Source organism: Culex quinquefasciatus, chromosome 3 (assembly GCF_015732765.1).
Source record: "Culex quinquefasciatus strain JHB chromosome 3, VPISU_Cqui_1.0_pri_paternal, whole genome shotgun sequence".
Lineage (NCBI taxonomy): Eukaryota > Metazoa > Arthropoda > Insecta > Diptera > Culicidae > Culex > Culex quinquefasciatus.
Genome location: NC_051863.1, coordinates 102,018,614 through 102,032,276, shown reverse-complemented (window position 1 = coordinate 102,032,276; position 13,663 = coordinate 102,018,614). Strand labels below are relative to the sequence as shown.

The following is a 13,663-nucleotide window of genomic DNA, read 5'->3' as shown; positions in this document are numbered from 1 at the left end:
ACAAAAGTTCAAGCAGAGAAACAGCGCCCGCTTGTAGGTAAACACACTGAGCAAAACTTACACAGCTCAACGAAGTGTTCTACACATGATCTGGCCCTGCTGTACAGAGCACTCAAATATCAATCGCAAAACACTTGAAATTTCGGTGATTGGCCATGAAATAATGTCAATAGTCAAACACTTGAATTTTAAATGGTGTTGAAAAATAAAAGTACGTACAAGCGAATTACAGGTTCTCGCTTGCTAGTCGTGCACGCTACCACTGCGCCGGCCGGCCAGTTGAAGACAGGATAGTTTTTGTGCTATTGGTTCTTGCCTCGCTTCTAGCCTTCGATGTCGAGTCGCGCAAAAATCAATCAGTGAAACACATTAAATTCATGTGGATAATCACGTTGACTTTGAATAGTGCCTGTTTTGGGTAGATCTTAAGATCATTTTCAAGTGTTTTGCTCATCACTTTGAATAGTTCAAGACGGTGGGACAAATTCATGAGCAAAACAATTGAAAAGCTTGAGCCACCCGAATGAAAATAACATGTTAAAAATACCAAAAAGTCAACCGCCCAAACACTTGCATTTGATAGTGGTTTGGATTGATGTTGAAACACAAACCAATTAGATCTACGATGTGACTTTATTCAATCATTCAAGTGTTTGGGCACTTGAATAAAAAGTGTGGCATATTTTCAGTGCAGGCAGGCAGGCGAGCAAGCTCGTGAGACAATTTGAACCTGAGAGAGAGCACGTGCGTGTACGAAATGGAAATAAACATCGTTGTTAGGTAGCCCCTTACAGCTGGCCGCGCAAAAATTGTCAGTTTTGGGCGCTAATAACTTCGCGGGAAAAATCCTAAAAATATGGTGTCTTCGGGAAAGTTGTTCTAAATTTAATGAAGGTTCTACATTCGAGAAATGGTAAGAATCGGATAATTATGGCGCCTTTCACAGGTAAAAAGGTAAAACAGTTGCTTTTTTCCATACATTTTGTCGATTGTTCCCATACAAACTTTAAGCGATTGGAGGGAGAGGTTCCCGTGGTCAGAATGAGCTCAAGTTTGGAATTTAGCCTAGTGATGGGTCAATCTTTGATTTCAGGGGGTAGCCCAAAAAAAGCCCGGATTTGGACCACCATAATATAGATGTATTTTCATTGGGTACCATCATCAGGGGTGACATTGGGTCTGAGACGTGAGATTGGGTAATACAAAAATTTCGAAGTTTGTATGATTCAATCTAAACCCTTGTGACATTAACACCACAAATACTGTGTATACACAAATTGCTAAAGCACTCAAAGTAAATAACTTAAAAAATAATTTTAAATAATAAAACTTTATGCTTTCAGATTCCCCTATTTTACTAAGCTTTCCTCACTTTTATTTGGCTGACCAATCGCTGCGAACAGCAGTAGAAGGAATTTCTCCACCAGAAAAAGAGAAACATCAGCTATTTATCGATGTACAACCGGTAAGTTATCTATTTGACAAAACGAAAAATTCCACGAGGACAGTTAAGGTGATGGGGGTTATAATTTATTGATTTATTGGGAACGACAAATTGTTTGTTAACACTTTTGATTAAGTCAGGAAAGATACTTTAAGAAATTAAACAAAATAAATTTGACGCCGTGACAGATGTTAATGGTCATATTCGGGTTCAGCGACCCCAAATTAGTTCAATTTGATCGGCCACAAGCCTGTTACATGTTGTTTAAAAATACTTGAAGGTTCTCTCTTCGCCATATTGGACGCCATCTTGGATAACACGCTCCTGGGCAGAGACGCATCAAGCTCTATAGGCTCTATAAAAACTCCTTACCTGCTCTGTATGGTAGAACAGAGCTAAGCTCTGTATGCAGCGAACAGAGCCAGCTCTGTATGGGGAAAAATAATATTGATTTGCATATATCTCAAAAAACGATAAGTTTTAGAAAGATGACATGTTCTAGAAAGTTGATGGTACTAAAAGGTTCTATATTATTCTCTTAGACGTCACTACAATTAAATTGATTTTAGTTGTGCAAAACAAGAAAAAACTATTTATTTTCTAAGATAATGCGTATAGAATATTTTTGTTTTCGATAAAGTTGCTCAACTACAAAAAATGAACAACTCTCTCGAAGAAACCAAAGCTCTATCTTGTAACCTTTCTCAATGTTCCATCTGGTATAAACGAAAAAATACGGTAAATTTGAACAACTGAAACATTAAATCCCTTTCCCATTCCTTTCCATTAGCTGGTATGGAGCCCTTCATGAGATAATATTAAATTTAAAATAAAAACCTATATCTGGCTATAAATATTAATAAACGATAAGTTGATCCACCCTATCCTAACCCAAATGCCAGCTAGAAATACCCCCCAACCTTACTCCTCCAATTATGCCCGCTCGACCAAAACGTCACCGTGACAGACGTCGCTTTGGGTGGAAAAAGCACGTGACGACGGCCACGCCGACGAGGAGGAGGCCGCGGAGTATATAAGCGCCGTCGTGCGAATTGAGCGCTCTCTTTTTGGTAATCTTTTAAACGTACATAGCGCGGCAAGTGTTTCGGAATCTCCCGGGTGTACGTATCACCCCGTACGCGATTAAAAGTGACTCCAGGTTTGCGGTCGGAGTTCGGAGTCCCCAAACGGTTTGAAGCCCCGAATTCTGCTTTCGAACCACGTGGGCCGAGGACGTGATCATCGCAGGGCCCAGCTATCGACGCCATCCAGCATCGGGTCCCCAACAGCCAAGTTCCGCAGCCGACTCGTTACTCCACCCAGCAGAGTGCACCAAAACGACGAACGTCCGTGAATTGTGCACGTTTCCTGGAGGATCGTTCGGTGTGTGTGCCGCCGCTAGGCTTCCGGTTCCGTCGTCGTGGGAAATCCCATTGTTACCCTCGGTATTGCCCTCACACGTTTCCCCCGTCGGCTGGAGGACATCCGGTCGGGCCGAGGGTCCGTCGTCATTAAGGGCGTAAACTTGCCCTCCACCAACGAGTCCGTAGGAGAACAACGCCACGTTCTCCGAGTCAGTGGACGCAGCTGACCGGATCAAAGGACTGTGGACAGTCCGTAGGGCTGCACCGTTCCGGATCAACGTGGTGAGTCTGTAGGGGCCAGCCAACACCCCGAGTAAGTGGACGCCACCGGCAGCTGTCTCAACACGTGGGCTGGGACGTGACTGAACGTCGCCCAGGATCGCCACCACGTGTACCAAAGTCCTCACCCGGTCGGGTTGGAGGCCAAGCGGGCCCGCTTGACGCCGTTGCGGCTGACGAGGAGGTCGAGCATGTAAAGTTGGGTGAGATTCCCCCTCCTCTCTACTCTGTAAAATGTTTAAATATAAATCCCATTTAGTACCACTTAATTCTCTATATTTCTCTAACTTCGGTTAGTATGACCCTGAGAAACCTTTAAGTAGTTTCACTGGCGCCCAACGTTAAATAAATACCATAAAAAGTACCAATTTTGAGCCGAAATTTGGCACTTTTTTTTGGAAGCTCCGGGAGAAATTGAAAACTCCCAAATTTTCAATAGATAATTGTATTATATATTGTGTGTTTGATTGAACAGTCATTTTTTCTGAAGATTATTTCAGGTGATGATATTGTGTCATTAATTATCCTTCTCCATTAAGTTAATTTGATCTTTCATGTTATTTTACTCATTTAAATTCACAGAAATTCTTATTATTATCCCTAGCTTGATATAGTGAGCTATATTTTCCTCTTGAATATACCTTTAATTATAATTTGTATATATTCTTAGTTTTTAGTTTTATTAAAAGTACACTTTCTGGAAATATAATAACATTTAGAAATGTCTAATGGAACGCAGGGTTTAAATTCTAATTTTGAAAAAGCTTGTGAATTTATTTTGGAACATTACACGGAGATAAAAAGTGATCTGTTAGCGGCGGAAGAATTATGTTTTGAATTGCAAATTCGAGCAATCGTGATCAATGATGATCCAACTTACGTTCGCAGGAAAAGAATTTTGCGAGATCAATTGAAATTAGAAAAGCAAAGTGGAAGTCAGATAGTACCAGATTCTTCGAATCTACCAGTGGATGAAGATAACGTTTGCTCGGAAAAACTTCAAGAAATTGAGAAACTTTTGGAACAGGGAGAAGTACCTCAAGTTCGTTCACGCTGTAAATCAAAACTTCTTCACTTAGGACATAAGTTAATCATACTTGTCAGGCACACCGAGCGAACGCTAGAAAGTCAAATACTTTTGAAAGTTTTGACACTCAAAATTTCTAAATTACTTGTCCATTACTTTTATGCTCCCCCGTCCTCTAACCCCGATCCAACTCCCGACCCAGATCCATCCGATTTGAACTCTTTGTTCGGACAAATGGATCAAAACGAAAATAATAATAATTCTTTGCAATCAAAGCTAAATCCGGTTCCCAAGGAAACTGTAGTTAGACTACGGTTGGAGGATGTTGAATGGATTCGTGACCTACAAACCAGATTAGTGGAGGTGGAAAAAGAACTGGCCGAGAGCAAAACGAATAAAGGTGATTCTTTTACACCAAATTTTGATAATTTCAACAGCAACACTAATGATAATTTTGGTCCAATTTTGTTTGCGAATCGAAACAAGTCGAATGGGAATTTCAATCCGAACTTTGACTCGAATTTCAATTCGAACTTTGACCCGAACTTCAATCCGAATAGCAATCCGAACTTCAACCCAAACTTGAATTCGAATTTCAATCCGAACTTTAACCCGAACTTCAATTCGAATTTTAATGCGAACTTCAATCCGTACTCCAATTCAAGCAATTTTCCCAACTGGTCAAAATTGAATGATTTTTATAACAACAGCAATTTAAATAGACCAATTCCCCCAAGCCCATTCAATTATAATCCTTTTAACAACCAGTCAGGTCCCTCATACAATAATTTTGGTAATTATTCGCATCAAGCAAACGTTCCGTTTGCCGGACATGCCCATAACCCTTCACGACGGACCTTACCAGTCTCGAAGTGGAATATCGATAAATATGATGGTGAAGATCATGGAATGGGAATCAACGAATTCTTAAACGTGGTTGATACTATGGCAATGTCAGAACACGTGTCAGAAAGGGAGTTATTTGATTCAGCTGTACATTTGTTCACAGGTCCAGCATTAAAGTGGTACATGACCATGAGGTCGACTAACCGGCTATTCAACTGGCAGCACTTAACGTGGGAACTAAAGAGAGCATTTATGCATCCAGATTTAGACACAATGATAAGGATGAAAATTTATGGTCGGAAACAACAGAGAAATGAGTCATTTAAGGATTATTATCACGACATGGAACGGTTATTTCAAACCATGAATGTTCCTATGACGGAAAACGAAAAACTTCCGATTTTAGCTCAAAATATGAGAGTTGATTACAAAAAGCAAATTAATTTTGTACAAATCCCTAACATAGATTTTTTGTTAGCCGCTGGCCAGAGAATGGATGCGATAAATTCCTCCATCGCTAATAAAGTTTTCGGTAACGAAAAAGCGGTAAATGTTGTCACGGAAACGGGTGCTAAACCTAAAAATAATAATAATAATATTCAAAATAGTTCTCAATGGCAACCATCCAATCCACCCCATGGTCCAAACTTTACCCAGAATCGTTCAGTTCCAAATAACAGTAGAACTCAAAACCTACCAGCTCAAACTAATGAGCGACGCCCTCAACAATCTTCCGTTCCTCCCCAAGAAAGCAACACCCCCCAGGGCGTCTACCTCATGTCCCTTCGCACCTGGTACGTTAGAATATAGAATAGTAAACCATCGTCCACCCCCCTCGTAACCAATGCTACAATTGCGGACATTTTGGTCACCAAATGGCCAACTGTCGTTGCCCAAAGAGTGTCTTATGCGAAAACTGCGGATTTCAAGGTTATCCTTCAAATAATTGTCCCTATTGCTTAAAAAACTCCATAACAGTGGACCAAAACCGCCGTCCACTGCCCCAAATTTAGAATTGCGTAAAATTGTAAATCTTCCACTTGAATTTTTCGAAATAGCATCCGACGACACCTATGTCGAAGATGATCCTGTCACTTGCACCATAATTTATCCTGTAACCAATGATAATAGACCCTATTCAGTAGTTAAAATATATGATTATAAGATTCAAGCTTTGTTAGATAGTGGAAGTAACTTAACTTTGCTTAAAGAATCTATTTATCAAAAATTGAAATCACGTGAATTACCTTCTCTTACCAATTCTGTATCGGTAAAAACTGCAAATGGCGATAATTTAGAAATCAAAGGCCAAGCTTATTTACCATTTAATTTTAACGGCATTGTTAAAATAGTGCCAACCTTGATTGTCCCTAAGCTAGCCATTGATTGCATTTGTGGAATGGACTTTTGGACAAAATTCAACATCCAGCCCACGATCAATGAATGCGGCATGCTTGAGGATCATCAAAGCGAACTCTCTACCGAAAATACATTTCCCCTCCGTTCTGTTCTAACCGAAGAAGAAGAGCAAATAATAGAAGAAATCAAGCAACTTTTCATCCCTGCCCAACCAGGTCAACTAACTATTACTCCACTTACTTCTCATCGTATTGAAATCCAAGAGGAATGGAAAGGTAAACCACCGGTGCGTCAATTCCCCTATGTAATGTCTCCAAAAACATTGGGACTAGTTTCAAATGAATTACAACGTTTATTAGATACTGATATTATCGAACCCAGCAATTCTGATTGGTGTCTCAACTGCGTTCCGGTGGTTAAACCGAACAAGGTGAGGCTCTGTCTAGATGCGCGAAAAATTAACGAGCGGACGGTACGCGATGCTTACCCCTTGCCCCACCCTGGACGAATTCTGGGTCAATTACCCAAAGCAAAATATCTTTCAACCATTGACCTTTCTGAGGCATTTCTCCAGATACCACTCGAACTGTCATCCAGAAAATATACCGCCTTCAGTGTCCAGGGCAAGGGTCTGTTCCAGTACAAACGTATGCCATTCGGTCTAGTCAACAGTCCGGCCTCTTTGGCCAGGCTGATGGATCGGGTGCTTGGTCACGGTGTTCTGGAACCAAACGTCTTCGTGTACCTCGACGATATCGTCGTGGTCACGGAAACGTTTGAGCACCACGTACAACTGCTGCGAGAAATCGCCAACCGGTTGCACAAGGCCAACTTGAGCATAAATGTACAAAAATCCCAATTTGGGGTACCCGAGATTCCCTTCCTTGGCTACCTCCTTAGTTCCGAAGGTCTTAGAACCAACCCCGACAAAATTCGTCCAATCGTAGAATATGAACGACCCACAACGGTTACCAAACTGAGAAGATTTCTTGGTATGGCCAACTACTATAGGCGCTTCATTTTAGACTTTAGTGGTCTAACCGCCTCCTTAACTGATTTATTAAAAACTAAAACTAAGCATATAAAATGGAACGATGAAGCCGAGAAGTCCTTTTGTGCTATTAAGGAACGACTCATAAGCGCTCCCATATTGGGAAGCCCAAATTTTGATTTAGAATTTACCATTCAAACCGACGCTAGCGACGTCGCCGTCGCCGGGGTCCTCACGCAGCAGCAGAAGGACGGCGAGAAGGTGATTAGCTACTTTTCCCACAAGCTAACCACCGCTGAACGAAATTACCATGCAGCAGAAAAAGAAGCCCTGGCTGCGATTTTGTCAATCGAAGCATTTAGAGGGTACGTCGAAGGGTATCATTTCACCCTAATAACTGATTCATCTGCGCTTACTCACATACTTAAGACTAAGTGGAAGGTTGGTTCACGCTGTAGTCGTTGGAGTTTGGACCTACAGCAGCTCTGCATGACTGTCCTGCACCGGAAAGGCAAAGAAAATGTGGTCCCGGACGCACTGTCACGCAGTGTTGCAGTGGTTCACGACTCTCCAACCTCTACTTGGCATTCTACCATGAAGGAAAAAGTAATGAGTCAACCCGATGATTACGTAGACTTTAGAATCGAAAATGATAAATTATACAAATTTATAACCTCAAAGAGTGATCCATTTGACAGCAGATTTGAATGGAAAATTGTCCCGACACCTGACGAAATCCCTGAAATTCTACGCCAAAATCACGAGCAAAACTTTCATACCGGCTACGACAAAACTTTAGCAAAAATTCAGCAGCGTTTTTACTGGCCTAAAATGTCACAAGAAATTAAAAATCACATACGAAACTGTACAACATGCAAAGAAATCAAACCCCCTTTCGTACCTGTAACTCCTGAAATGGGGAAATCAAAGAAGGCATCTCATCCCTGGCAAATCATTTCAATCGACTTTGTCGGCCCCCTGCCGCGGAGTCGAAAAGGTAATCAACACATGTTGGTCATTGTCGATTACTTTTCAAAATGGGTTATGATTCATCCAGTGAGGAAACTGAGTAGCTCAGTCGTGTGTGGAGTCCTTAAAGATCAATGGTTCTTTCGGAACTCGGTCCCCGAAGTTATCATCAGCGACAACGGGAGCCCCTTTGTGGCGAAGGAGTTCAAGGAGCTCATTGATACTTTTGGAATCACACACTGGCTGACTTCTCGATATCATTCACAAGCTAATCCCGTAGAACGGGTTAATCGAACCATCAATACGGCTATCCGTTCTTACGTAAAACAGGATCAACGACTTTGGGACACAAAACTCCCCGAAATCGAACTAATGTTGAACACAACCACGCACTCCGCGACAGGATTTACGCCGTTTTTTATCACACACGGGCATGAATTGTCCGAACGTGGGTCAGATCATCAGCTGATGAGGCACAACGAAAGTCTAACTGAGGAAGAAAAAGAATCCCGTAGAAAGGAAATGTTTTCAAAATTGTATGACCTTGTACGTCAAAATTTAGAAAAAGCTAGTGAATCATCTCGTCACAGCTACAATTTGCGTTCGCGGAAATTTGCCAAGTCATTCGCCGTGGGACAGTTAGTTTATCGGAAGAATATGAAGCAATCTAGCGCAATTGATCACTACAACTCGAAATATGGTCCACAATATCTCCCCTGCAGAATCAGAGCGACGAAAGGATCGTCGTCATATGAATTGGAAGATCTTGATGGAAAGAACTTAGGAATTTGGCCGGCTGTTCATCTCAAGCCTGGATAATCTCATTCACAACACCTTTGGATTTGTTGAGTTTTTATTTACCTAAAATAAAGAGCAAAATGATGCAATTTGTTAAGATAGTTATTAATTTCACTTAGTTTAATTCTGCATCCTCGCGCCATGCAGAACATTGTTTTGATTTAGATTTATGTTTTCTTTCGCTCAAGTCAAATGGACAAAAGAAAGCTTTGACGTTTCATTTACGCCCGCAACCCAAGTGGCAAATTTAGATATATTACGTTACGATACCAACATTTCATAAGAGATTATCAGTGCTAAAGTTTTCCTATTTATAGGGAGTAAAAAAATACTTAAATATGTAAACTAATGTCAATTGTAATCAACCCTTGATATACCACAAGGATAATAGACTAAGAATAATTGTTATCCTACGTGCGTCACTAGGAAAACAACTTTAAATAGGGCCCTAGAATAGTTTAAAATTACCTTGACTGCAGACAGGGTGAAACAAAATATAAATAATTATAAAACAACATAAATTTTGGCGGAATTCAAATTTAGCCAGTAGAATGCTTTTCCAAAAAGAGAAATATAGCTCGTTTCTTCACCTAGGATAAAATAATAATTTAAAGTAAGTTTACTTGGTCAGCAATCCTGACAGAAAATAAAATGAGTTGATAAGAATTTCTAAATGGTTGTGGGGATCGACATCTTTTATCTGATGAACCCTGTTCTTTTGAAGTTTGATTGTAAAATCGATACATAATGATCAATACAATTGTTCGCACAACTCGTCCAGACTGGAAAAAATCAAGTGATTTTTAGTCGGTCTAGGGAGAAATGTAACCTTTCTCAATGTTCCATCTGGTATAAACGAAAAATACGGTAAATTTGAACAACTGAAACATTAAATCCCTTTCCCATTCCTTTCCATTAGCTGGTATGGAGCCCTTCATGAGATAATATTAAATTTAAAATAAAAACCTATATCTGGCTATAAATATTAATAAACGATAAGTTGATCCACCCTATCCTAACCCAAATGCCAGCTAGAAATACCCCCCAACCTTACTCCTCCAATTATGCCCGCTCGACCAAAACGTCACCGTGACAGACGTCGCTTTGGGTGGAAAAAGCACGTGACGACGGCCACGCCGACGAGGAGGAGGCCGCGGAGTATATAAGCGCCGTCGTGCGAATTGAGCGCTCTCTTTTGGTAATCTTTTAAACGTACATAGCGCGGCAAGTGTTTCGAATCTCCCGGGTGTACGTATCACCCCGTACGCGATTAAAAGTGACTCCAGGTTTGCGGTCGGAGTTCGGAGTCCCCAAACGGTTTGAAGCCCCGAATTCTGCTTTCGAACCACGTGGGCCGAGGACGTGATCATCGCAGGGCCCAGCTATCGACGCCATCCAGCATCGGGTCCCCAACAGCCAAGTTCCGCAGCCGACTCGTTACTCCACCCAGCAGAGTGCACCAAAACGACGAACGTCCGTGAATTGTGCACGTTTCCTGGAGGATCGTTCGGTGTGTGCCGCCGCTAGGCTTCCGGTTCCGTCGTCGTGGGAAATCCCATTGTTACCCTCGGTATTGCCCTCACACGTTTCCCCCGTCGGCTGGAGGACATCCGGTCGGGCCGAGGGTCCGTCGTCATTAAGGGCGTAAACTTGCCCTCCACCAACGAGTCCGTAGGAGAACAACGCCACGTTCTCCGAGTCAGTGGACGCAGCTGACCGGATCAAAGGACTGTGGACAGTCCGTAGGGCTGCACCGTTCCGGATCAACGTGGTGAGTCTGTAGGGGCCAGCCAACACCCCGAGTAAGTGGACGCCACCGGCAGCTGTCTCAACACGTGGGCTGGGACGTGACTGAACGTCGCCCAGGATCGCCACCACGTGTACCAAAGTCCTCACCCGGTCGGGTTGGAGGCCAAGCGGGCCCGCTTGACGCCGTTGCGGCTGACGAGGAGGTCGAGCATGTAAAGTTGGGTGAGATTCCCCCTCCTCTCTACTCTGTAAAATGTTTAAATATAAATCCCATTTAGTACCACTTAATTCTCTATATTTCTCTAACTTCGGTTAGTATGACCCTGAGAAACCTTTAAGTAGTTTCAATCTTCAATAGATACCGAAATAAAAAATCAAAACTATTTTTAATATAAATACTGCTTGCGACAAACACAAAGCGACCGCGTCGTACGCACAGGTAATATGAAGCATGTTTGGTAGAGATCGTCTGAAGTGAAAACTACCCACTCAGCACGTTCCGTTTGAATTCCGTTTAGAATTCCGCCTGAGCGAAAAAAGTTCGATTCGAATTCTAAACAGTGTTCGTTTTAGATTCTAAACCGCATTCTGTTTCAAACGCAACAACCGGTTCCATTTGAGTTTTCGCCGCAAATCGGTTCAAGCGGAATTCAAACGGAATGAACGGGTTGCTTTTGACAGCTGCTTCTTCTTCTTCTTTTTTCATTCTGGTTTTCTTTTTTTGTTTTGGTTGAATTAGTATTCAACCAGAAAAAAATGCCTGAGTGTTTTCTAAGGTTTAAAATATTTTATTTACAAAGAAAAAAATAAAAACAAAGCCCAAACCCAATAAACCCCTAAAATTATGTTTAATTTCATAAAGAGATTTTAAAATAAAGCACACCGTGACCAAAATGATACAGATCTTTTCTACCATCTCGGGAGCATTCCGAAACCACCACGCGGAATCTTTTTTTAGAATCGGGTCATGAACATCGGCTCCAATATTCGTTATCTGCACGAACTCGACTCGACCTCGCTCATTGGGGCAACCACGAGTTAACCGATTGACCTTCGACCTTTTTGGCTTGCAAAATCTGGTCGGTTCACGGAGTTTCTCCAGTCGGTTTGCATCAGGCAGCTGGTCCTTTTCCGGCTTTGGATCAGCTAAGTTTTGGTCCTCCAGCTGCTAGACTTCTGTGAATTGGCGCTTTCGTTCTGCAGCAGGTTCCCCAGCAACGGTCTGGTCATCGCGACGTTCCCATCAACCGACTGCAGTGGTAATCAACGTGGTGCTGGCGATCCAACGCTTCTTCCTGCTGGGCAGCGGCCGCCACCAGCATCCGGACACTCGCCGATTCCAAATCAACTGGAGTTAGTTTCCTGAAGGTTCCTTCGCCGGTTGCCAACGGCCTTGGCGTCGTACTGGGGCGTACTTGAGGCAGCTCGTCAACGAAGTCTGAATTGGAACATCGAACAATAAGATCCGGACAAGTTACTTACCTCCTAAAAAGCAGCAAAAGTTCAACAACAGCGGCTGCTTTTGCCCCCAGTGGGGGGCTTGCGTTGAAGAATCTGCTACGGCTTGGGAAGAGAATTTTGGGTGAAGGACCAATAAAAAGGGAACCTGAAACAAAAGAACAATTAAACGATTTTCGTGAACGAATAAGTACATTGAATTCAATACGGTAACTAAATCTTCTTGAAAACATTAAAAATACAAATCTTACCATTTTGCGCAAGAAACGGACGAACTTGATGCGACAAGTCCAAAATTAACCGTCCTTCACCGTCGTGACGTAGTTTTTGACACTTTGCACTCACACGACCATCGCAAAGCCGTTTCGGCGAATCGCGGCGAAATGTCACCGAGGTTCCACCGTACACCAGTAGGTGTCGCCCTTGTTCAAAAATGGTTAAACGGAATCGAAACGGAGTCCAACCGGAGATTCCGTTTAGAAAATTTCGAAGCAATTTTCGAAGCGGAATGAACCCGTCAAGCGGAGAACTGTTTGATTGGGTAGTATAGCAGAGTGTTCATAGAGAGTTTTTATGTTAAATGCTCTCGTCTGGATGGTCGAAAGAAATTTCAGATATAATTATACAAATTTATAAAATTATATTCTTTTTATTGTACTGTTAACCCGTATAGGCCTGGGTGAAATTGGAATCACTAAAATGGCCATAACTCAGCGAAAACTCAACCAATTTGCATACTTCTTTATTAGTTGGACTCGTTAGAATGTCTATTTTCTGAAAATGACCCGCAGAACCCGGAAATGTTCCGGTGGCCGAAGATATTCAGGTGGGTCACTGGGTCAAACAGGGTCAAAAATGGCCATTTTTAGGTCCCGCACTATTTTGTTAATATAAATCTTGGAAAAAACACATTATTTCATGTTACGATCTTTGTTCTACCAACAGACAATACTGACCATTGATTTTGTACCACCGGGGATGTTCCGGATTGAGCGGGCAGGTTCCCTACCCCGGGGGAACCGGTCAAGGGACGGTCAGAAATAAAACTATTTCTATCATGGCAATATGGGTGTCAAAGTTCATCATTTTCAAAATCAAGCTCATCTATGATCCCCAAAACCACTTTTGGACCGATCTGGCCACTTTGGGACCGGATCCCGGTACTCCGGTGAAACCCGGAACATGGCAAATTACGGGATTATTTCTGAACAATTTTTGACTGGGCAATATGGATGTCAAAGTTCATCATTTTCAAAATCAAGCTCATCTATGATCCCCAAAACCACTTTTGGACCGATCTGGCCACTTTGGGACCGGATCCCGGTACTCCGGTGAAACCCGGAATAAGGCAAATTACGGGATTATTTCTGAATAATTTT

The 13,663-nt window shown here is 42.2% G+C and overlaps 1 protein-coding gene across 1 annotated transcript in view; it reads left to right on the top strand.

The window, feature by feature from the left end:
• LOC6053185 (scavenger receptor class B member 1) overlaps positions 1–13,663 on the top strand; it is a gene marked incomplete at its 5' end in the record, with an annotated part of 68,169 nt that overhangs the window by 17,794 nt on the left and 36,712 nt on the right. Inside the window, one exon of the mRNA XM_038261074.1 lies at positions 1,344–1,465. Coding sequence (XP_038117002.1) covers positions 1,344–1,465 — 122 coding nt within the window. The remainder of the gene's footprint in view (positions 1–1,343; positions 1,466–13,663) is intronic.